Source organism: Uranotaenia lowii, chromosome 2 (assembly GCF_029784155.1).
Source record: "Uranotaenia lowii strain MFRU-FL chromosome 2, ASM2978415v1, whole genome shotgun sequence".
NCBI classification, from domain to species: Eukaryota; Metazoa; Arthropoda; class Insecta; order Diptera; family Culicidae; genus Uranotaenia; species Uranotaenia lowii.
Genome location: NC_073692.1, coordinates 237,912,991 through 237,939,173, shown reverse-complemented (window position 1 = coordinate 237,939,173; position 26,183 = coordinate 237,912,991). Strand labels below are relative to the sequence as shown.

General features: G+C 41.1%; 1 protein-coding gene and 1 long non-coding RNA gene across 3 annotated transcripts in view; one reads left to right on the top strand and one right to left on the bottom strand.

Annotated features, from left to right (window-relative positions):
- LOC129747978 (uncharacterized) overlaps positions 1–24,588 on the bottom strand; it is a 28,426-nt gene extending 3,838 nt beyond the window's left edge. Inside the window, exons 1-5 of one of the 2 annotated variants that reach the window (XM_055742424.1) lie at positions 24,281–24,588; positions 24,119–24,220; positions 23,987–24,056; positions 22,600–23,920; positions 698–1,361 (exon numbers count right to left, since the gene is read on the bottom strand). In XM_055742424.1, the coding sequence (XP_055598399.1) occupies positions 705–1,361; positions 22,600–22,902 (960 nt within the window). In that variant the 5' untranslated portion in view covers positions 22,903–23,920; positions 23,987–24,056; positions 24,119–24,220; positions 24,281–24,588 and the 3' untranslated portion in view covers positions 698–704. Of the gene's footprint in view, positions 1–697; positions 1,362–22,595; positions 23,921–23,986; positions 24,057–24,118; positions 24,221–24,280 lie in introns of those variants that run through there. The other variant, XM_055742426.1, reaches the window with a different exon arrangement.
- Positions 21,643–22,148, top strand: LOC129747979 (uncharacterized). The gene is made up of 3 exons (XR_008737615.1): positions 21,643–21,779; positions 21,838–21,957; positions 22,021–22,148. It is a non-coding gene; the product is annotated as an uncharacterized LOC129747979 (long non-coding RNA).
- Positions 24,589–26,183: the final 1,595 nt, after the last annotated feature.

The following is a 26,183-nucleotide window of genomic DNA, read 5'->3' as shown; positions in this document are numbered from 1 at the left end:
AAACTTGATACAAGAATATTCTACAGATAATGAAGGAGTATTAAAAAAATTAAAGAAAGTTTAAGTTATTTTTGGAAATTGTTATTTATTTGAATTAAAATCGAAATGGAAAAAGATAGGCTTATCGCAATTGAGAAGATTGTTTAATTGTTACAAACGCAATGATGCAAATACATGTAACGAACAAGGTAGATTCATTCATATCAATCGGAACCAAAATCGAACCAAAAATTGTTGAAAGTAAGTTGTGTTGCTTTTTGGGAATAGGAAAGTGTTAAAATTAGAACGAAAAATGATTGAGAGTACTCAACACTGGCCAAATGAAATATTATTCATACAAAGAAAACCGATGGAAACAATGGCTACTGAAAGAAATAAATTTCACGGGAAAATATTTAGTTTCCCAGATTGTTATGCGGAAGATTTATCACTGATCAGTGGATTTATATCAAGAACAGGAATTGAGAGGATTTTAATTCAGTTGTTTTAATTGAATAAAATGAATTATAGTTTTTCATTCAACGCATATTTTTTTATAAGGAAACGAATAAAAAATTTTATGGAAAATTATAAAAGATTAATTTGAAACAAACTCAAGATGGATTTTTTTCTGGAAGCTATATTATTAGAGTGCATGAAAAATGATAATGTATTCAATGCGTAGTTTATTTTATTTTTTATTTTTATTTACATAGTATTCCGTCTCACGACATAACTTGACGAACATAATTCCTAAAATTCACTCGGTCCATGGCAACCGTTCTCCAATTTCTCGGGCACCCCACGTTCGCCAGATCACGCTCCACTTGGTCTAACCACCTCGCTCGTTGCGCCCCCGCTCGTCTTGTTCCTACCGGATTCGTAGCGAACACCTGTTTTGCAGGACAGTCGTCCGGCATTCTCGCAACATGTCCCGCCCAGCGTATCCGGCCGGCTTTCACCACCTTCTGGATACTGGGTTCGCCGTTGAGTCGCGCGAGCTCGTGGTTCATCCTTCGCCTCCACACTCCGTTCTCCTGTACGCCGCCAAAGATGGTTCTTAACACTCGTCGCTCGAATACCCCGAGTGTACGCAGGTCCTCCTCGAGCAATATCCATGTCTCGTGCCCGTAGAGAACAACCGGTCTAATAAGCGTCATATACAGGTTACACTTCGTGCGAGGGCAAAGTCTTCTCGACCGCAGTTGCTTGTGGAGTCCATAGTAGGCACGACTTCCGCTGATAATTCGCCTCCGGATCTCACGGCTGGTGTCATTGTCTGCGGTCACCAGTGAGCCGAGATAGACAAAGTCTTCGACTATCTCCAGCTCGTCGCCGTCGATCGTGACCTTGTTATTACTGGACAATGCGTAGTAAGTAAACTGAAAGAAAAATGGTTTTAAGATCGAAAATAACTATTTGATTTTTTTCATCATACAAAAAGAACTTTCTCAAAAAAAAAAAAGAAGAAAAGTGTTAATATAAAAAAAAAATTATGATAAAAAAGGATATGAACGAAGCTAAAACCGTTTTAATGAATATTTTCGCTAGCTAAAATTTAAATTGCGCAGCGTATGTTTTTAACATTTCAAATAATATTAAAGTTCTCAAATTATATAATTAAAAAAAAAAAAGAAACGAAAGTTATGTTATCAAGGAAATATAAAGTTATATTCTCAAGGGTTTTAATGGAAAGCATTTATTTTAAAGAAAACGAATAAATCGGAAAAAGTTAAAATACATTTTTCAGGCGATGATTTTTTTTGCTAAGTAATGAGATTTTTAAACATAGAATACTTTAGAAAATTTTATTGAAACAATCGAAATTTTGCAAAAACGATTATTAAAATGGTCGAATGCTAAAAGAAATACTCCACGGGAGTACATTTATATGTTAGAAAATAAAGCAAAAGGAAAAATTATTTCTAGATTCAATGATATAGATAGTGAATAGTAATAGTGTAATGTTTCGAATGAAGTTTTTATGAAAAAAAAAAAACATTAAGAAAAGTACTAAAACCGCGTTATTAGATAACACATGACATACCACATGATCGACAAAAAAAAAATTTTCAACGAAACAGATGAAATGGTACGATCTATTTGTTTCGGGAAAAGAACATACTGTGGAAATTAAAATGAAAAAATAATCTGAATATTTATTTTGATCGATATCTTTATCGATATCTTATTAATTAAAGTGAAAAGAAAACTAGATATGAGAGCAGTATTTGAATTGGAAGAAGATAATATAGAGAAATAATTTGAACTATAACTAATACAAAAATAATATAGAGAAATTTTAATCAAAGCATGAAAAGCAATCGAAAGTAATATTATTCAAGTAGAACGAGAGCAAATTGAAATGTTTTCCAAAGTGGACAACTGAAAAATTATGTTTTACGCGCTAAGTATTGAAATCGATTCAAAAATATGTTCAAATATCGGAAAAGATTATTTGATTTTTTTATATACAGAATTATGTTGTTATGAAATCAGCTTTTATTGAAACAAAAGGAAACATTTTAGATATGAACCTGTTAATTGGCGGTGTTTTTTAAAGACATACAAAAAAATATGAGCAATAAATTAAATGGAACAAAATCAAGATGTTGTTGGAAAGTCAAATAAAAAAACCATTGGGAGTGTTTGAATTATAGAGAAAAGGGTTTTTATCAAAACAAACAAAAATTATATATTTTGGAAATGGTCTTCAGTTACTGCGGAAACTTAAGTAAAAAAAAATTATTAAAAAATTCAGTCGAAACGTTAAAATAATCATGCACGAGAAATAGGTTTCTTATGCAAAGTATTGAAATCGAAACATAAACGATTCAAGTATTTGAGAACAAATCGTTAACGAAGCAATCTAAATATTATCAAAAGAAATATTTCTATTTTGGGAATAGTTTTTTTTCTGGAAAGCGTAAAGTTCAATAGAAAATGATGAATAATTCCAATGAAACGAAGGCAAGTTAACACAGTGAAAAAAAGTTTCGTTTGGAAATAATTTCTATTTTGCAAAAAATGTTTGGTTCTTTGGTTCACTTTTGAAAAGAAGTCCATTAGCAGAGTTAGTGTAAATTGAAAAGAAAAACAAATTAAAAACTACAAAATTATATTGCACGATAAGATATGGAATGTATTTATTTATAGTTATCAGAAATAAAAATGATACACAGTTACAACCAAATCAGTCGATTATAAACGTTGTAATTTAAAAAAAAATTAATTGTTTAAATACGCTATGTTTTAAAAAGAAAAATTTATTTTTGTGTAAAATGAGACATTTGAAGTGTACGCAAGGGGCGGATGTAGGGATTAGGATTGAGTAGAATATTAAATGAATTGCGGATTAGCAAAAAATACAAGGAAATTAGGGTGATATAGGCGAATGAATATCAACGAGTAATTTGAGTAAATCATGCGTAACATGCCCTCGTATGGGCGACTGTGAGAACGTGTCCCAGTTGCGTTAGTAAACATTATCACATTAGCGAGAGAAGATACTATTTGAATTAAGAGAATTTGAAAACTTGTTCAAACAAAAAAGTTTTGTTTGTTTCTGTCACCCTGGTGGTGACGGCTAAAGCCAATGACAGCCCATCTTGCCGAACAAAAAAGTTTTTCTAAAACTCAAACGTTAACTGCAATGTGGGATTTGTAAATACAATATTGTGAATGAAAAAGGAAACAAGAATTAAAAAACTTGTTGCAAAATTAAAATTTGTAATTTATAATTGGGAATGTAAAAAACGTTAATTTGGAAATTGAAATTTTTTTCTCTAAACTTAAAAAAAAATTTAAAAAAGAGGATAATGCTGAATTTTAATAAATAGATGTACAAATAAAAATTTAAAATGGGACGATTTTTTTTCAAACAGAATTCAAAATGGAGAAACTTTAAATGATTAAACGGACTATTTTTTATTGGAACTGTACTTGCATAGGATTTTTAACAAAATGAGAATTTAAAAACATCACCGATAGAAAGTGAAATTTTTTAAACTTTATCAAAGATAGATAAAAGAAAAGAAAAAAATCATCATGATTTGAACATTAAAAAAAAAACAAAAAAAAAATGAAAACTTCGACGATAAAAAATGAGAATGAAAGGGGAAAAAGAAAAACATAATGATTAGATTAAAAATATATTTATGTATTAATTAATTTAATATCTCAGCCGACGAAAGGTGAGAGAAAAGAAAATATATTTTATGATTTGATGAAGGTTTTCTAAAAAGCATTTATCTTAAAATGCCGAAAACTGAACGAGTTTTTGAAAAAAAAAAAAAGGATTTCTGCTGACAGAAGAAAACACAAAAAGAGACACAGAATGATTGGGTGGAAAATAAATTTAACCAGAAATTCAATCTGACGGGGATATTTAAATGAGCTGAAATAAAAATATAAATAATTTGCGAATTTAAAAGAAGCAAAAACTATAAGCTCTGACTAAAAGAGATAATAAAAAAAAATATTTCAGAATTCAGAAAATACAGAATGGTTTAAAAAATGATTGCAAATAATTTAGAAGAAACTTGAAAACTGCCGATGGAAGGTAGAAAAAAAAAACGAAAAATGATTAAAAGAAAATTTCTCGAATATCGAAAATCGAAAACTCTGTCAATGAAAGGTAGTGTCAAGGAGTGAAAAAAAAGAACACACTCATTTGGCGGAACCCCTAAAAGTTGTAAAAATGACCCGTTATTGCGAACCTCCAGGATCTGTCAAAACATGGGTCATTTTGTCGGGTCAACATTACACATTATTTTGAACAGCCCCGGTACTCTCCAAGGCGGGTAGTTTTCGAGCTTATCAAAATTTCAACCATTTTGTGGAACTTGGAATCGGCATAATTATATGGAAAGTCGAATTCGCATTCATCGTAATTTGAGGATGGTGATCCGCAAAAGCGAGGCGAAGAGGTTTGAGAATGTACAGCGAAGGCTTTGGCGGTAAGTTTATCTAAAATGATTAAAATATTATCAGAAAATTAAAAGTTTGAACTCTTTCCAGGTTTCTTCATCCTATTGCCGGTGTTGAAACGGACGCCCGGGAGAATGGAAAAGATAATTAGTGACATAATAATGTTGATTCAAAGTAAAAGCTAAGAATAATTATGAATCGAAAATAAAGAAAGTAAATTGCGTTTGAAAAATTAGTGAAAATTTGTCTTTCATCATTTTTTTTTTCCACTTGCATGCAATATTCCTTACCACAAGTAACTGCTCACATCTCCACCGAGGGGGCAAGCGTTCGAAATAATGTGTAAATTTGACCCGACGATATGACGTACAGCCTATGTACCCTATAAAGGGTACAAGGCCTGTACACCAAAAAGGAGTTAACCCAGTCTTATCCGATATCGGGTCAAAACTACACTATAAGGGGTTGCGCCAAATGAGTGTGAAGAAGGTTTGAAGAAGATTTCCCAGAAAATGGAAATTTGAAAAATCTACCAACTCTGTAAGAGAAAAGAAAATTCATAATTGAAAAAAAGCAGCAAAAAATTAATAAATTTCGCCTCCGTAAGAGAAAAGAAAATTCATAATTGATAAAAAAAGCAGCAAAAAATTGATAAATTTCGCCGAAGATAAACAGAAGTAAAACAAATAAAACTGGAATGCTCTACGAAAGAGAAGGATTATGAAAAACAGAATAAATAAAAGAAATGTTATAGTAAAGTGAATGTTTTAAATCCGACAAAATACGAAAATAAGGAATATAATATTTCGAATAAGGTTTTCTCAAGGGTGGACATTTTAAAAACTGGGAATTTTAAATCAGTGCAAACAAAAAAAAACAGAAAGAGAACAGAATGTCTTTTTACGATAAAAAAAACATATCACAGCTCAACCTATAAAAGGAAAAAGAAACCAAAAAAAGGAAAACATTATGAAAAGGCGTTTTTTACGAAAAATATGGGAAAACTCTTAACTTTGTCGATTAAAGGCGAAAAAAAAAGAATGATTTATTTTTTTTCAAAAAAGCAGAAATTTTGAACTGCCGATGAGAAGAAAGAAGAAAAAAGAAAACACAGAATAATTTGAGGAAATCTTATTTTTTTGATTGAAAATTCCGCCAATAATAATAAGACAAGAAAAACAGAATGATTTAAAGAATACTTAAAACAATCTTTATACATTCCGATAAAAAGGGAGAGAAAAGAAAAAGATGGTTTATTTTTAAACTTTAAATTAAAAAAAATAGTGAAAATTTTAAACGCCTCCAAAAAAAAAGTGAAAGAAGACATAAAAATATTGAAAACATAAATTTCGAAATCGCGAAATTCAAAAAACTTCATCAAGGAAATATAAGAAAAACATAGAATGATTTGACGTAGTATTTTTTTAAAATGCAAAAAATTTCAAATTCTTTACCGCTGAATGGTCGCAAAAAAACGCACTGATATGCAAGGGATTTCAAAAGGTAATGAAAACTAATTTTGGAGCTCTGCCAATAAAAAGTTAGACAAAAGAAAAAGAACGGTTTGAAGCGGAAATTTTACTTATACGACATTATTTAAAAAAAGAGAAGAACAAATTAATTATAACTGTTGAAGACTTTTAGAAAATAAAAAACAATAGAAAACAAATAAGTAAAAGCACATTTTTGACAAGCGAAAGAAAATTTCTGCGTCTTCCTTCTTAAAGAAATAAAGATAAAAACAAATGCTACAAAACAGGGAATCTGGGACGAAAAGAAAAGAGATTTGAAAGCCTGAAAGATTAAAGAACATGTTCCTATATCGAGTTTTCCAAAATTTACGAACTGGATATCATACGCTTTCGTTTTAAAAATATGTTAATTGTTAAAACCTTTTTTTCTTTCGAATCAACGTTTTATCACTGATCATAGTTTTACTCTTAGCCTAAAGTTGCTACATGCATTACATTAGGTTTATAGAAACATTTAGTTACAATTTATAAAAGCATTTTAAAGGATACAAAATCAATAAGTTTAAAAAAAATGAATATAAGCGGTATCCGTACAATGTTTCTTTTTAATTTCAAGAGTAGGCAAGGAGGCGGATGTAGGGATCAGGAAAGAGTAAGAAATGTTAAATAAATTGAGCCCATAGTTGAAGTAGGTTGGAACGGTTAGAATATGCCCTAATAGATATAAGAGTGAGCGTTACGCGTTGTTACCCTTTGACAAAGGAGATTAAGAGAGCGTAGCTTAGGCGTGTTTGTGAAGGCTGTCGATACTGAGAATACGGTCGTATGTACATATAGTGAAAGCGGATGGAACAGCTAAATTGTTGCACGTGTTGAGATTGTGTTTGTGAACTGATTATATGCGGGCCTCGTGGCATGCGCGATGTTGAGCGGTAAACGACAGTTAAGAAAACGGATTTGACGAGTACGGACGACGGTTCGCGAATTTCTCGGCTCCGAAAAGCGGAAAAATGGAAGCGTGGCGTGCGAGGAGGAATATCCCGGTCACTACAGCCACTTTAATTTTTACTTCCACGCACTCGATTACGAACGGCACGTCCACCACTTATTCCACCGGAACTAGTAATGACGTTCTGTCATTTTTTCCTCCTTCACGCTGCCACCAACTTTTCCGGATCAAAATAGCAAAACAATGCCCAGTCGGAAATTCCTTCCGAATATGGTCCGATTTCGTGAGATTTCGGCTCGTCGAGCAGATGCTTTTGATGATTGTTTTTCCAGTCAGGGATTTTTCTTGCTTGTCCGATGCACGCTAATATAATGTTGAGGAAGGATGGGTTCTTAATGAAAAAATGTTGCCAGATCGCTAGAGTCGTATCAAATTAACAGATTTGTTGTTACGGAAAAAATCAAATGCAACACAACATTGCTGCTTTGGTAGAATTTTTCATGGATCATGACAAGGATCCATGAAAAATTCATAATCACGCCACTAGGAATTCGAAGGAGATATGAAAATCGACGGCTGTGTCGAGGAAACCTCGTACTGATTTCACCCTGCAGTGGTGAGTATCTTTTTTTTTTTTTTTTTGTAATTCGTTTATTTGAAACGGCTCATACCTTGAGGCTTTAAGGAGCCAAACTCGTTTTGATTTTTACAATTGTTTGCTTAAGTCTAGATCACTTTTTTAACACTTTTTGAAGAGAATAGGAAATAGAAAGGGAAATATGAAAATAAAAAGAATTATAGACGGAGATCAATAGCTTTTAGGAAAATGTATATTTCGAACATGTAGTCCAAGTCCATCACAGCTAACACATCCCTCACTGGAACGTCAGGTGGTTTTCCTCGGGCCCGAAGGGAGTCTATTAAATTCGTTCTAGCGACAAGATGGTCCTCACACGACCAAACAATATGCTCTATGTCATGGTAACCTAGGCCACAACCGCATAAATTGCTGCCAGCAATATTTATACGATAGAGTACCGCATTCAAGGAAGAATGATTGGACATGAGACGGGAAAATATACGAATAAAATCCCGACTCAGGTTCAATCTATTAAACCAGGGTTTAAGGCTTACCTTTGGGATAATCGAGTGGAACCACCGACCCTGCTCATCCTCGTCCCATTTGCGCTGCCAGTTGATAAGAGAGTTTCTCCGTGCCAAGAAGTAGAATTCGTTGAATACGATTTCACGCTGGTAAATGTTGCCTTCCATCGCACCCACCTTTGCAAGGGAATCTACCCTCTCATTGCCTACTATCGAGCAATGTGAGGGGACCCAGACAAAGGTAATGGAAAAGCAACGTCTTGACAAAGTAGTCAATACATAGCGTATCTTTTCGATGAAGTACGGCGTGAATTTTCCTGGTCTTATGGAGCGGATTGCTTCAACAGAGCTGAGACTATCAGTTATAATATAGTAGTGTTCCACAGGTCGAGCAGCGATACTATCCAGAGCGCAATGAATAGCAGCTAACTCTGCGATGTACACAGAACATGGTGACTGGAGACTGTAAGAGGCGCTAAATATTTCGTTGAACACTCCAAATCCTGTTGCTTCCTCTATAAGTGATCCATCGGTAAAGTACATTTTATCAGCATCGACGTGTCTATATTTAGCTTCGAAAATTCTTGGAATCAGAAGAGGGCGATGTGAGACTGGGATTCCACGAATTTCCTGCTGCATAGACAAATCAAACTGGACAGAAGAATGATCGTAATCTGGGCTACAAACACGAGTTGGAGAATACGAAGAAGGGTTTACCTGCATTGACATGAGGACATGGTATATAGCCATAAATCTAGTTTGAAGATTTTGCTCAAGTAACCTTTCGAAATTCACAATCACCAATGGGTTCATGACCTCACACCTGATGAGGAACCGGAGTGATAGTAAATTGAATCGATCTTTAAGAGGAAGTATTCCCGCCAAAACTTCGAGACTCATGTTATGCGTTGAGGGCATACAGCCCAGAGCGATGCGGAGACAGCGGTATTGGATACGCTCGAGTTTAATGAGGTGAGATTTGGCAGCTGACTGGAAGCAGAAGCTACCATATTCCATCACTGAGAGAATGGTTGTTTGATACAATTTTAAAAGATCTTCTGGATGGGCTCCCCACCAGGTGCCAGTGATTGATCGGAGAAAATTGATTCTTTGTTGGCATTTTCCTTTCAGATACTCAATATGGGCTCTCCAGGTACATTTGGAATCAAACCAAACCCCAAGATATTTAAAACACCTCGATTGAGTGATCGTTCTACCTAGGAGTTGAAGCTTAGGTTGAGCAGGTCTATGTTTCTTAGAGAAAACAACCATCTCCGTTTTCTGAGAGGAAAACTCAATCCCAAGCTCCAAAGCCCAGGAAGACAATCTGTCTAAAGTATCTTGTAAAGGTCTGTGCAGATGAGACTCGGAAGATCCTGTGACAGACACCACGCCGTCATCTGCAAGTTGTCTTAGAGTGCAGCCTTCAGAGAGACAACTGTCGATGTCACTTACATAAAAGTTGTACAAAAGTGGACTCAAACATGAACCCTGCGGGAGGCCCATGTAAGAGATTCTTCTAACTGCAATATCTCCGTGAGCAAAGTTCAGATGTTTCTCACAAAGCAAGCTGTATAAGATGTTGTTCAATAGAGGAGGCAGACCCCGGGAGTGCAACTTGTCTGACAACACCTCTATTGAGACTGCATCAAAAGCTCCCTTTATGTCTAGAAACACTGAAGCCATTTGCTCACGTTTTGCGTACGCCATTTGTATCTCTGAAGACAGCAAAGCAAGACAATCGTTCGTCCCTTTGCCTCTTCGAAACCCAAATTGAGTATCTGAAAGGAGACCATTTGTTTCTACCCATTTGTCCAAACGAAACAAGATCATTTTCTCCATCAATTTGCGTATACAAGACAACATCGCTATTGGACGGTACGAATTGGGATCAGACGCTGGTTTTCCCGGCTTTTGGATAGCAATGACTCTCACTTGTCTCCACTCTTGGGGAACAATGTTGTGCTCCAAGAATTGATTGAACAAATTTAACAGGCGAAATTTTGCGGCATCCGGAAGGTTTTTCAACAAGTTAAATTTGATTTTATCAATTCCCGGAGCTGAATTGTTGCAAGAGAGGAGGGCAAGTGAGAATTCGACCATCGAAAAGCTGGAATCCAGACCACACCTTTCTGGAGGCACATTCCGGATTATTTTTTGCACAGGTGTGGAATCTGGGCAGACTTTCCGTGCGAAGTTGAATATCCATCTATGTGAATATTCCTCACTTTCATTCGTAGATGAACGATTACGCATGCTGCGTGCCACTTTCCATAGGGTACTCAAGGATGTTTCTCGTGATAAACCACCCACAAAATTCCTCCAATACGCCTTTTTCTTCCCCTTGATTAATTTTTTGAACTGGTTTTCAAGGGAAACGTATGCCTCAAAATGGACAAGAGTTCCATGTTTTCGAAAATCTTTAAATGCTGTTGATTTGTCCTTATAAAGCTTGGAACACTGGGGGTCCCACCATGGATTAGGAGGCCTTCGACGCACAGATGATTCCGGGATGGGTTTTGTTTGAGCGCAAACTGCACTATCGTATATCAAACAAGAGAGAAAGTGGTATTCTTCCAAAGGAGGTAAAACATGCATAGAGTCGATGGCTGTTAATATTCTGTCCGAATACTTTTTCCAGTCGATGTGTCTTGTAAGGTCATATGTCATATTAATTGTGTTTGAAGAGTTGACCCCATTGGTGATTGTGATTTCGATAGGCAAGTGATCACTACCATTAGGATCATGAACCACCTTCCACTGGCAATCAAATGATAGTGAATTTGAGCAGAGCGAGAGGTCAATTGCGCTTTGTCTTGCAGGAGGTTTAGGTACTCGTGTTTTTTCACCCGTGTTTAAAACTGTTAAATTGAAACTGTCGCAAATGTCATAGATAAGAGTAGAACGACTATCGTCAATTTGTTCTCCCCAGACAGTTCCATGCGAATTGAAGTCACCCAGGATCAACCTTGGCTCAGGCAAAACTGAGCACAGGTCCTCTAGGTGATTTCGATCCACTGCAACTCTCTGAGGCCAGTACAAACTAACAACACATAAGTCCTTACCTCTTATAGTTGTATGACATGCAACAGCTTCAATTCCGCCTGATAAAGGAAGGTGAATTCTGTAAAAGGGGTGGCGCTTATTGATCCCCAGAAGCACTCCTCCATAAGAATCGTCACGATCCAGACGGATGATATTAAAATCGTGGAAAGAGATGTTAGATTGAGAAGAAAGCCAAGTTTCGGACAACGCAAAAATATCGCAACAAGTTTTATGAAGTAAATAATTTAATGAATCCAATTTTGGAATAAGACTTCGACAATTCCACTGTAGAACAGTGATATCTCTGACCTCTCGGCGTAAATTAGCCATCGAGAGAGACAAACACTGAAAGGAGGGGCCAAGTTTGCATCAATTGCTTCAAAAATGTCTTTACTACAGGAAGCATTGTTGTAACAACGCCTCTGATGGATTCCGCTACATTAAAACACGTAAAAATTCCATTTAGAATATCGGACAGTTTAAAAAGCCCAGATTGGGTGGATGATTCTGGCAAAACTTCTTTGATGTTGTGGTTTTGCGAGGTTCCCGCCGATGTTGATTTGTTCTGTGGAGATTCTTTACCGCGGAAACCAGGAGGAACTTGATGTTCTTTGTTAACAACAGTCTGTTTTTTCTCAATCCTGTTTGGAGAGATAACAGCCGGAATTTTTGATGGTACTTTGGGAGAAAGCGCTTTAGTACGCTTTCGAGAGCATCCTGCAGAGAGTTGTATTGGTTGTACTTCATCAGCCGTATCTGTGTCATCATTATCAACTGGCAGCACTGAAAAAATGTTACCAGATTGAGATTGGGCCGGTGGAGAGGCGCTCTTTAGTATGGCGGCATAAGAACGTTTAGAACGTTCTTTTAAAGAGGGCCTCTGTTTATCCCAGCTTGCCTGAAATGCCTCGCAAGAGGAGATATCATGGGGTGAGCCCCCGCAATAGATACATTTCTGTTCTACTGCTGAGCATGCTCCTTCCTCATGATTCTCCCCACAATGCAAGCATCGCTTCTTGTTGGAGCAATGCGAAGCAGTATGCCCCAACTTGATGCAATTCTTGCATTGCATTGGGCGAGGCACATAAAGGCGTACTGGAAGCCTTAAAATTCCGTCAATCAAGACGTAGTGAGGGAGGGCTGTTCCCGCGAAGGTCACAGAAATCGAGGTTGAAGGCGTATACTTTTTAACGCCATCAACGACGGTGGCAGTCTTGAGTTGGCGACAATCCAAGATTCTGACCGAAGTCGAATCAAGGTTCTTGAACTTACCAACGCCGTGAGCCTTAACGTATTCAGCCTCCAAACTCGATTCCGTGATCACACCCTCGATCTCTACGTCTCGAGATGGAATATAGAGCTGATACTCCAAATTAAAAAAATTACTGGCAAGAATCCCGTTTGCGGCCTTCCGGTCGGCCACAACAATGCGCAGCTTATTTGGCCGTACCTTTGAAACACTGGTAACGGAGGGCCACCTCGCCAGATCTTTAGTGATCTGCACTACGTTTAAACCTTTTCCGTTTGCTTTGGGCCGGATAAAAACCACCCAAGGCCCAGTGAAGGTTGAGCTTTCTGGATAAACTCGGAGTCGGGTTGTCTTCTCCGCAGCTGCAGATGGAGGAGCAATATCAACTGCCGAAGAAGAAGGAGCATTCGAAGGACCAGCTACAGTTGAATCCTCAAGATGCTCCTCATCTTCATAGATGATTTTGTCACCATCTACATCTGGCGGGTCCGACCCCCCGCCTTCGCTCATATTTTATGAAAATAAAAGCGAAGCTCAATTCGCTCGAAATATATATGTATATAAAATAGGAAAAAAACAGAATAGAAAATAGAGAAAAGAAAGAAAAAGTATCACAAACTTTATTTTTGTCTTGATTAGCTCCTTTAGTGGTGATCCCAACCACGTGGTCCTCCTCGTTGGATGAAGATGGCTGCCACGGCTCGATTCAGCCTCGTTCGGAAACGACCACTTTGATGATGATGATGATGATCGAGATAGTGATGACGGAGGATTTGGTTCGCCAAACAATGGCGGCGGCCCTCGTGGTGACCAAATGCTCTATGCGAATGCAGTCAGCTCGGCAAAAAAAACAACACTCAATCCGTCAATCATCTGCTTTTAGCAGGAAAACTAAAATCTTTGCTTCCACGCGGCACAAAATACCGTTTAACCGTCCGAACGGCACAAACTCCCGGATATAATGGACGTAACCTCACACACTTGTTCGCGATTATCGAGAAACTGGAAAACGCGACTGTTCACGACGAGTGTTGCGAGACGAATGAGTGGTGAGTATCTTCAAAACTAAAGACAATAAACTATATCTCTACGCCAACGAATCTTGGCAGAATCCAACAAAATTTAAGCCAACAAGTTATGGCAAATGTGTCGATAATTACCAGTATATCTGGCAGAAAGAAACTCCTTTGAATCCTTCAAACAATTTACTTAATGACATCCACCTCAGCAGCATACAAAAATCCAAAATCAAATGGTTATTGATAGAGATAATAACCTAGATCTTACAAATAGAACTTAACAAACGAAATTTAGGTGGGAACTTAACTGGTTTATACTAAAAGCCAAAAGCAACAGAAGTCTAAGGAAAAGAGGGATTTAATCCTCTTAATTACCAAGGGCCCGGAATAGAGGTTATACCGCGCCTCCAGATCGCGTTCCTTTTGATATTTCCTTGGAAACCCCCTTGACAACTGTGCATGATCCATTATGTATCATTTTGTGAGGTTGGTGATTTGTGGTCAAGTCTGAATCGGACAGTTGAACTGTCGACACCATTTCAGGCAAGGGTAATTTGTGGTTCCGCTGCGCGTATTTTGGGGTGTGGACCGTGGTAGATGGTGTTCTCATAGCTTGTGATTTTTGACGAAGTTGGTAGATAGCTTTTGAGAGATTCGTCTTAATCGGGAAGTCGTAATCGGAAGTTGACATGGTTGGTTGAAGATAGTTTGATCGGGAAGTCTTAATCGGGAGTTGTCATGGTTGATTGAAGATAGTCTTGATCGGGAAGTCTTAATCGGGAGTTGTCATGGTTGATTGAAGATAGTCTTGATCGGGAAGTCTTAATCGGGTGGTCTTAATCGGGAGGTCTTAATCGGGAGTTCCTTGTGGATGTACTTGTTCGGTTTTCTTATTTCTGGGAAGCCTGGTCAGCTATGGTCCTCCGGACTAGGAGAAAGTCAGCAGGAATCTTGCAACCTCTTTCAAGCTACCCTGGGCGTTGTCCTGACTTGTCCTGTTGATACTGTGCTGAATAAGCAGGGTTCGTGTTTGCGGGACAAAATCGGATGTTGCTGCTGCTGCGAATGAGCTCCCTCAGACGGGCCCTTCTTCCGGAGTCGTCGAGCAAAGCAGATGGTTGTGGTGCTGACGATAAACGTGTTTTTTTGCATTGGCGATGCTTTTGTTGGCAACCTTGGGTAGCGGACATAGCTAGACTTGTTACTGTACTCACGAGGAGGTAGATAAGAGATATTGCTCACTGCGTTTTCCAGATGCACGATTTTTCCCGATCGGCCTAACGGTATTTCCTACGCTGTTGCGCTTGGTTGACAGGCTTTGGCTGTGGTCATAGCTGAAGGGTTTTTGTATTGATTCGGAGATTTTTGGGGTTGGTGGATGATCTCCTGTTTGTGGTAGTAACGACTGGCGTGTTTTGACCTCGTTAGGCTCTTGTTGACTACCTTGGGTAGCGGTCATAGCTGGATTATGGGCGTGTGGCTTTTGACAGTTAGCGAGAGAGAGTCGATATGGTAGTAGCGGCCGTCATGATGTCTACTCCTCACAACTTCTTCGCCTAACTGTATTCTATGGTGCTGAATCCTCTTCTTGATGTCCTGACAATCCTTTCAATTGCAGCGACGTGGTGTTTGGAGCTGCTGTACTTGACTTTCCGAACATTCCAATATCCCGAACCTGGATGGGTTCTCTGCGATGGTGTGTAGCGCCTGGCTACGGTGGCTCACCAGTACTACTATCCCCAGCGCTGCTACGCTGCTTCAGATGACAGGATTGCATTCTGAACAATGAGTGGCGGCAATCCCACGCAAGGTTGCCAGCCCTCTCCAAATTCTGACGAACTTCCTGGCAGAGTTCTCAGAGTCCATTCAGCCGACGCTGGTCCCGCGCAAGGCCGTTGTCTCCTTCATAAACGCCTACTTCGTTGTGTTCGTCGGTGTCCTAGCGACGAATTAGCATCAACTGTGCTTCATTGAGTTGTTCGACTGGAAGAGTTCTGTATAATCTACTCCGAGTTGTTGGGGGCGAGGTTTCAAAGATGATGTTGTTGGTCCTACAGCCTTCTCCATTTCGTGTTTTGTGCTCCGAGTGAGCTTGTGGTCAGCGTTGTTGCTTACATAGCTTGAATGTCTTAGTCTGGTTTGATGTCCTTCACGTGGTAGCGACCCCGCTTTCCGGTGACGACATCCTCCAGAGTGTAGAGATTGGCTCCCAGCTTTTCTTTAACGATAGCTGGAATAAATTTGGGGTCCAGTTTCTTGTTGATATGGTCCGCCTTCGAAGAAAGAACAAACGAGCGGCGCCATACTAGCTCGCCCGGTTGAAAGGACACAGTCCGCTTTTGTAGATCGTAGCGCTTCTTTGTCTTCTCGTGTGTCTTCTTGATCCGCTGTTGGATGAATTTGTGAATCCTGTTGATCGTGGATAGCCGCATCTCCTGCGCGACCTTTGGATCGTCTGACACGTTTAAGTCCTGCAGAGTGTAGAGGTCCGTGTGCAACAGAAGTTCCCTTCCGAAGTTGGCGAAGTGCGGGCTGACTCCGGTTGATTCGTGCTTCGCACTGTTGATGGCTGCGGTGATGGCGGCCAGGTTCTTGTCCCACTCTCGATGATCTTCCTCCAACAACGATCGAACACAAGTGATAAGAACTCTGTTCACTCGCTCGGCGTTGTTGACCTGCGGTGCGTAAAAAGCGGTCTTCATGTGGATGATGTTGTGACGGCTTAGCAGCGCCCGAAACACCTGCGACTCGAACTGCTTGCCGTTATCTGATAAAATAATCCTTGGTCTGGAGAACTTGAGGAACACCTTTTCTTCCAAAAACTCGACCATCTTGCTCGAATCAGCGGCTCGCATCGGGTGAGCGATGACGTATTTCGTGATCCAGTCGACAATTACTAGCAGCACAGTGTTGCCTTTCTTGGATCTGGTTAACGGCCCGACGAAATCGATAGAAATTAGCTCCCATGGGACCTTCGCTGGCTTGAGCTTCCCCATCTGCGGCATCATTCTTATATTGGGCGCTTTACTAGCCTTGCACGTAGTGCATGCTTTGACGTAACGGGCGACGTTGTCCTGCATCTTCGGCCAGTAATAGTGCTGCTGTAGTTTGTGCCACGTCTTCTGGAAGCCTAGATGCGCTGCTGATGGTGCGTCGTGGTATCGACGAATGAGTTCTGCTCGGTGGTTTTCCGAAACTACTTTCTTCCATCGATGCGTGATTAAACCAGCCTCATCCTTGCAATGACAATTTTTGTAGAGCTCGTTGTTTGCGATACGAAAGTCGGGATACTTATCGCCTTTCCGTTCCACCTGCTTGACGATGTTCTTGTACCATGGATCATTCTCCTCGGATATCGAAAACACTAGCGAACAGACTACTCTGGATAGCGCATCTGGTACGGTGTTGCAGCTGCCCTTACGGTACCTGATTTCGAAGTCGAACGCGTTGAGTCTCAAGAGCCATCTGCTCATCAAAGCTGTGGGGTTTTTCAAAGTTTTCAGGTAGCTGAGTGCGGAATGGTCACAGTAAACGACGAAACGTACTCCTTCTACATACCCACGGAACTTTTCTATCGCACGAATAACTGCTAAGCACTCTTTTTCTGTGACTGTGTATTTTCGCTCCGACGAAGATAGCTTCTGGGAAAAATAACTGATCGGGTGTTCTTCTCCCTCGATGTCCTGCGTCAATACAGCACCAATCGCGACATCGCTAGCGTCGCATGCTATTGAGAACGGTTTTGTGTAGTCCGGCATCGCAAGTACTGGCGCGGTGACTAGAGCTGACTTGAGTTTGAGAAAAGCTTCTTCTGCTGCTGTTGTCCATCGAAATTTGATCTTGGCTTTCGTGAGCTCCGTGATTGGTGCAGCGATTCGTGAGAACTCTGGAATGAAGCGTCGATACCATCCGCATAAGCCTAGGAATCTTTGAACTTCCTTTCGTGTACTTGGAACTGGAAATTTGACGATGCTCTCCACCTTTTCCTCGTCGACCCTCCATCCTCCTTCACTGAGAACGTAGCCCAAATATTTTATGCGTTGGCGACAGAACTTGGATTTTTCCGGAGAAATTGTGAGATTCGCCTGACGTAGTCTGGTTGCCACTTCCTGAAGAACTGCTACGTGTTCGTCAAACGTTTTGGAGCAGATAATAATGTCGTCCAGATAATGAAAGACGAATGGCTCCATGTCCGCGAAAAGATGTGTCATTAGTCTTGCGAGTCCTTGACTTGCCGTACAGATACCAAAAGGAACAACCTTAAATTGGTAGTGACCACGGGATGGTACAGTGAATGCTGTTAAGGGTCGTGACTTTTGTTGGAGCGGCATTTGCCAGAAGGCATCCTTCAAGTCAATTGAAGATATGTACGAGCATCCTCCGAGGTTATTGATGATTGCGGAGATCTGCGGTATCGGATAACCTTCGTTCACCATGATTGAGTTCAGATGTCTTGCGTCTAAACATACCCGGTATCTTCCATCTTTCTTCTTTACCGCTACCAGTGGATTGTTCCACGGTGAGAACACTGCTTCTTCGATCACGTCTAGGGATAGCATTCGGTCGACTTTTTTGTTAACTTCCGCTAGGACGTACTGCGACATTGGGTAGTACCGTTGTTTCCTTGGTGGCGCATTTCCGACGTCGATTTGATGTTCGTAGATCTGCGTCCTACCTAGTTTACCATCTTCTGCCTTCGGAAAAGTGTGTACCACTTGGTCTAGTCGCTTTCGCTGTTCTGGTGAAAGCTCCTTCATCGGTTCTGCATCTTCTTCTAGTTCACTGCTCATCATCGAGAAGCACACTGCCTTGACGCCAAACGTTTGCCAGAAGTTCATGCCCATGATAGCGCAATCTGGCAGGCTAGGCACGAGTAGAACCGGCAATATCTCGCTTCGATTGTTGTACGATATTGGCAGACGTGTGAAGTGATTGATCTGGTGTGGCGTTCCATCCGCTGTCTTGATCCCACCGTTCAGTACTTCTTTTCGCAGTCCCAGCTCTTCTACAATCTGTGCTTTATTGCCACCTAACAACGAACAGTTTGCGCCACTGTCCAACAAAGCTGTGACTTTCTTTCCAAGAACGTCCAAAACGGCGTGTGGACGATTGTCATGTCCGGGATTGATGATGATAGAGTTGATGTCTAGTAAATCGGGAGGTATTGAAGGTTGATAGCTGTGTTGCGAAGAATCTGGCCCTCCATCTACCACCTCCTCGCTGCGGCGTTTTCCGCTTCGCTGTTACAAACAAGACAGCTGCGTAACGTGTAACCTTTCCGACTGCATCTGTAGCAAAAGAGAATTGCCTGTGCCTTCGTGCAATCCGGAAACCTATGCCCCTCCTCATCGCAGTTCCAGCAAAGCGCTGGGCGGTACGCTGTATGCTGAACAGGATCTAGATCGTACATGTTGCTGCCTGCTTGCTGAAGCTGCTGGTTCTGGAGCTGTGGTTGATAGTGCTGTTGGAATTGCCGTTGAGGCTGCTGTTGTTGAAGCTGCTGCTGTTGAGGCTGCTGCTGTTGTTGAAGCTGCTGCCGCGGCGCCCATTTAGCTTGCTGTTGCAACGGATGTTGTATTCGATAGTTCTCCGCTTGACTGCCTTGCCGATTCACCAAGTTGTTCTGACCTGCCGAAGTTGTAGGCGGTTGTTGACGCTGTTCCGGTCGTTGTACAGAGTGCTGCTGCTGTAGTCCTGTATTGAAACGATTCGATCTGCGCTCCAGTTGAAGCTTCATGGCACAAACTTGCTCGTACAGCTGGTTAAAGTCCCCTTGCAAACCGTTTGCATCTTCTGGATCCACTAGATCTGCTTCAGTTTGGATATCTGACATTGAAGCCGCACCTTGCTGGGCCTCGTTCTCCTCCGCATGTACTCTGTTGAAGCGTGGCTGTTGTATTGGAAGCCGCTGCGATGGTGCTGAGTGTGATGTGGCTCCGTACAACTGCTCGTCCGCCTCCACTGCTTGCAATCTCCCGAAACGCTGCTGCTGGTGTTGCTGAGGTCGACTTGTTGTTGCTGGTGTTGCGAAGTTTGGTTCTAGTAAGTGGTTGTGCGGAATTGGAAATCTGCGCTGCTGGTTCAGTAAGAGCCTTGTTTCGTCGAAGTTACTGCAGACGTTGACCAGGTCCATCAGTGTCTTTGGCTGAGCGGCTGTTACTATTGTTGCATAATCCATGTTCATATTTTTCTTGACTATGAACAACTTCTCCTCTTCCGTAAGTGGTGGATCGATGAAGCGGAATAGTGTAGAGATGTCACGGAAGAACTTATCGAACGTTTCGTTGGCACCTTGAAAACGGAAGCTGGCTTCCAACCTCAGGATCTGAGCATACCCGCTTGGCAGGAATTCCCGGCGAATTTCTTGTTTGAATGCTTGCCAGGAATACAGGCGACGTTGGGCGAGTGCTCTTGAGTACCAGTCGAGGGCGTCTTCAAGCAACAGGTGCTTTATGGAAGCCAGAAGTGTCTGATCGTCGATTCCCTCTGATCTAGCAAACGTCTCCACTCGGTCTAGGAAAATGTTGAGGGACGTGATGTCCTTTTCGCCTCGGAACTTGAAAGGCCAATTGTGAATCGCCTTCTGCATCCGCCTGTCGTAGTTGCTACCACTTCGGTTTGTAAAGCTGTCGTTCAACTGCTGCTGCCTTCTTTGTCGTTGTTGAATGTCGAACCGCAGTTCGTCCAGAACGTTCACAGCAGCTAGACCAGCCGAACTACCCGACCTCCGGATGATTACTTCCTCCGAGTCCCTCTGTCCTTGTCTGCCTCCTTGGAACGGAAGAGAAGACGGCTCAACATTCGCTTCTTCCATCCGTGCTCGTGCTCCTTCATCATTTCCGGCTGCTTGTGGCCTCGGTGGAATCGTCAACGCATCGCAGGCATCCCTACTGCTACTGTTCTCTGCCTGGATGGTCGGGACACTAGTCGAAAGACTAGTGTTTTCCGTTTCACTAAGCACCATATTGACTGCACTGTTCACACACTCTATCTGAGCTAGCAGCGTCTCTACAAGCTCGCACACGACCCTACGCGTTTCCTCTAAATTCGCGACCACTGGAATCAGTGATAATCTTTGCCGGTAATGAAGCAATCTCGATTTCGCGCAAGTCATTTGATCGGAATTTCTATTCTGCGTGGCTAAATCAACATGATTCCTCAATTCTACAATTGCCCTCTGGCAAACCTCGATGTTCAACTCCGGTGACATTACGTGTTCCGAATTTACATAAATGGTGTCTTTAAGGGTGTCCTCTTGGACAAGGGCTTTTAACTTGACCACCCTAGCTCTTCTAGAGCATGCGGCTAGATTCGTAACATGGCGCAAGGCCACTTCATATTCCATCTCCTCATCATTAAGATGATATAACTCAATTTGTTTATTCATGATTATTTATTTGGATAAAAAAACCAGATATTTTGATAATGTGGACTTACAGATACAAAAATTCGATACGATACGATAATTTTAGCGATAAAAATCAATAAGCATAACAGTAGAGTTTACTAGATTACTGTTACAAAATTACAACATCATAATATCATTTTAAAATTGATGATATTTTAATTTAACGAACAAAATAATACGGTTCGTTTTTGTTGGGCGCCATTTATTATGGAGGTCGCATTACCGTGGACGAGGCCACAAAAACAAAGTCAAGAATGGCAGTTAAATTTTCTTGTTCACCCAAAATAATTTAGAAATTTTTTCTACGGGATTTTTCACGTAAACGAAGATTTTGTTGCATCACATCGATTCTATGTGATTTTGTCATAACTTGTTTCCTTCCACATAGACGATTCATGAAATTCACGTAAAGTCTATGTGGATGATTTGAAATCCGTTTTGAGCTTTTTTGACGATCGTGTAGCACGCGATTCTTATAAGAAGAAAAACGACCCATGGCTGCAGCACTGGGCCATTCCGAAGTCATTGTTTACTTGTGTCCCCAGTCCCCTCAAACTGTTTCGTTAATCGGAACATTCTACATCGGAATGGATTGAACCCGTAAAGGACGTTATTTATCTCACAGGTAATTTAAATACAGATTAAAATATTGCTCACATTACAGCTGTATTTAACCCAACCAGCAGCAGTATGCAGTCAAGATGCCTTCCACAATCCTGCAGCGGCTGGAGGACCAAGGCGTTCAGGGCTTTCCATGGGAGGTTGGAGGTGGCAAAACTGATGATCTTTAGATGCGTCTACCGGTGAGTTAAGGTTGCAGGAGGCAAAATCATATCCATTTTTAACTTTTTACTATAACCTTACAGGCACACAAAACAATTGCTACGATTTAGCAGCAGCAGTGCAGTGAAAACGGATGAAAAATCGCAACTTACAGTGTCTGGTGAAATATTCCGCGACCAGTACCTCGTAACATCAACAGCCCAGGCCTCGGTCACAGAAAGACGTTAGTGTTTTTTTTTATTATTATAGTGAGTATAAATAAATAAATAATTTAACGTAAATTTATGGTTGATTTTTTATTAAAAATGATTATCGAAATAAAAAAAAATAGTATGAATAAGTAAAAGAAACAATACAACTGATTAAAACAACACCTCAACACTAAATTTGTTTCACGTAACTTCCACCTTCCAACCAAGTTGCAACGATCTTAAATTCACGTAAATTTTAGATGACATTCATGAAGCACCAATTCTTATTAGGGGCGCGTTCACATGTTTTAATCGTAGAAGCTACGTGAAAATCAATTGGATAAAAATTATGTAGTTTTTCACGTAGCCGCTACGTGCAGATTATTTTGGGTGTTAGGCAACATTTGTCTCCCATTTTCCCAGTCCCAACAATATAATATTAATTTTGCGTGTACAAGTTTGCTCACTTACGGCTTGCATTTGAATGCATTCTCCTGCTGCTGTCTGCCGCTCGCTGAATCCAACGTGGTTGCTAGCCCTTTGATGTGGCGGATGGATTTGACGCGCTGACCAGCGCATCCAGGCATCTGAGCATCCAGCCACTGGAACCACCGGAAGCATATGGCAGTTGATTCTTCCCGCCGATGCAATTGCTACCTTTGGTGCTGTTGCAGCTGTGATGTTGCAGCTCAGGCTGCTGAACCGATGGCACGACTCTGTCACGCCGACCGACGTTTTCCCTGATTGAAACGATTGTTGCCAATCGCAGCACATGCGCCTTACGCTTCCTGCAGTCGTCCTGGCCACCTGTTTCTGGACGCAGTCCACGCGGCTTTCGCCTCCTGCGGTTGTCGCCGACACTGAAACCAGCACGCAGTACACGCGGCTCTCGCCTCCTGCGGTGGTTGCTGACACCTATAATAGCACGCAGTACACGCGGCTTTCGCCTCCTGCGGTGGTTGCTGACACTAACACTAGCGCGAAGAACACGCGGCTTTCTCCTTCTGCGGTGATTGCTGAACCGAAACCGACACGCAGTACACGCGGCCTTCGCCTCCTGCGGTGATAATTGCCGAGCTCAAAGCCAACACGCAGTGCACGCGGCTTTCGCCTCCTGCGGTGGTTGCTTCCGTGACACTTGCTCGCAGTTCCCGCGGTTCTCTCCTCCTGCGGTGATTGCTGAACCGAAACCGACACGCAGTACACGCGGCTCTCGCCTCCTGCGGTGGTAATTGCTGAATCCGAACCCGACACGCAGTACACGCGGCTTTCGCCTCCTGCGGTGGCTGCTTCCCTGCGTCCCGTGAGCGGCGGCTGCCTCTGATCACGGCGCCCGATCCTACCGGATGTTGCCTGGGACCCTTGAGCACAGATGTGCTGCCAGAAGATGCGCACACCTTGGCAACCCGACTCGGCTGCTGCTTTCAGGGATTTTGTTGCCACCAGAGTAGCACGACCGAAGCAGGTGATTGCTCCACTGGAATAGCGAAATGGAAGCGACCGGAATTGCAATCTGATCCAGCAAGACTTGACACCTCTGATGAACGACCACCTGGCAAGGTTAAACTCAAACGCGGGATGCGGCCCTCGTAGCTGTGCAGCTTGTTCCGGTGGGGATGTTTTGCAGCTGGGCTCGCCAGATGGATGGTGATTGGTGGATGGAAGGTTTGGTGGTAACGTGATGAATGCCGAAGATTTTGCCAAACCAGATTTGCAATATTATTGCCAAATAGGTTTTGCTCGAGAAAAGGAAGTTTTTCCCAAGATTGTGGTGGTAAAAAAGAAAGGGGTCCTGGCGATGAAAGCGTGTAATTAATATTCTCTTTTGTTTCTGCTTTACAATTCGAAAGGTACTCACGAAATTCGACCCCTTTTCCGATGATCTTCTCGTGAAGTTTGGCTTCGGCCCGGATGAGCACGTGGCTTTTCTGATTGGGGGGAGAAAAGAGGAATTACTTTCCTTCTTCTAATTCGCTTTCAGCTGACTTACTTGGCCCTTTTGTGATTGATGTTGGTTAGGCGATTCTCCGTTCGTCGTCCCTGAGTTGCTGGCCGTGAAGTTGTTACGAGGCCAGGTGTAGAGCCGAATCGCCTATGAGGAAGCGAATTATTAGAAAAATCGTCTTGCGGCTTCGGTTGATTTTCAACCTACCTTCTCTGTTTACCCCTAGCGGAGCACACGCGTTTCCCTCTTGGGACGACAAATCGGCACACGGCCTCTGTGGCCACTTTAATTTTTACTTCCACGCACTCGATTACGAACGGCACGTCCACCACTTATTCCACCGGAACTAGTAATGACGTTCTGTCATTTTTTCCTCCTTCACGCTGCCACCAACTTTTCCGGATCAAAATAGCAAAACAATGCCCAGTCGGAAATTCCTTCCGAATATGGTCCGATTTCGTGAGATTTCGGCTCGTCGAGCAGATGCTTTTGATGATTGTTTTTCCAGTCAGGGATTTTTCTTGCTTGTCCGATGCACGCTAATATAATGTTGAGGAAGGATGGGTTCTTAATGAAAAAATGTTGCCAGATCGCTAGAATCGTATCAAATTAACAGATTTGTTGTTACGGAAAAAATCAAATGCAACATCTTCTTTCTATCCATCGGGAGAAACGTTTATGGTGTTTTCCTCTCAGAGCAGTACGGAGTTGAAAAAGTCAAAATTTCAACCAATGAGGAACCAGAATGATTGCTGTGTTACACGGTAAACGAAGTTACTCTGTTCTGTATAAAAATCCATACAGTTTCGACAAAAGTGTCTCCACTTACACTGAACCAAATCGGGCTATAAAATTTATAAGATCGATCCAATACCTTTCATTGATAGCAAGAATGATACAAAGTATTGGAAAATCCAATAAACAGAATGATAAAATCCGATAGATTGTACTATGATTTTATGGCTATGATGTACCTGATAAGAACTATTAAAAAATTAAATAAATTTTAATCGTTTGTTTTGCAATACTGCCCCAAATGAAATATATCAGAAAATCTAATAAATTTCATAAATATGATTTGGTATAGTTTTAATATTATTAATGTGTTTTTCACATTTTCACATGCAGCAATATTTTTAATGGGTCGAAATCTCGGAAGTAGATGAACATTTTTTACAATTTTTCACCAGCTGTTCGAGGAAAAAAATGTATGGACGAGTTACTGGATGTCGAAGTGGAAGCTGCCAAGTATATTGTGTCAAGGATGCTCAACGGTAGCGATAATGGTAAGTGAACGCCTCTTTGTATATGGCAAGAAATGTAAATCCATTTTTTTTCATTCTCGCACAACGATCCGGAGGAAGAATCCGATAAGCAGTTTGCAGAGGCATTCCAGAGTTCCACCATTCAAGCAGCAGTGCAAATCGGGCAGGTTCGAATCGGCGGAAGGGTACCAGCAGCGGGAAAAAAAAAATACCTTTTTGGGCATCGAATTTCCATGTTCCTTAAAATTCTGCTCATCCGGCAGCAGCAGTTTTAAACAGAGCGTAGTAACGGTCGTGTGGTCACTTCTACGGCCAAACCCGATCAGTTCAATTGCAGAAAGTGCTTATCATATCATCCGAAAGATGTTAATGGAACATCGGGAAGGCTAGACACGGAGGATGAAATAGAATTTGGAAGAAATGGAACTGTGCAGCGTCCAACAGAAAACATCCGAGCATACATACAAAACTAAATCGACATTTTCAGAATTGCTTCACGGGTTTCAGTCCCACGCCAATATTAGGACCAAACAACATTGTTCCGGAAGGATCATATCCTAAAGGTATATTTGAATTGGTATACTATATATACACTAAGAGGCTTAAATGTTTCGTTATTTGTTATTTCAGGTGTAATATTTTATCGATGGCTCCTGGTTTTCTAACAGACTGAATTATGATAAAATACAATAATTATTAAAGTGTCCTACAAAATTCTGAGGATAAATATAAATATCCTTATTCGAGGATGGCAAACTCAAGAAGACAACAACAAATGGATTTTATTCGGCATTTTAAATAGCGCAAATAATAGGTCGGTTTTCTTTACCAATAGCATGGAAGAC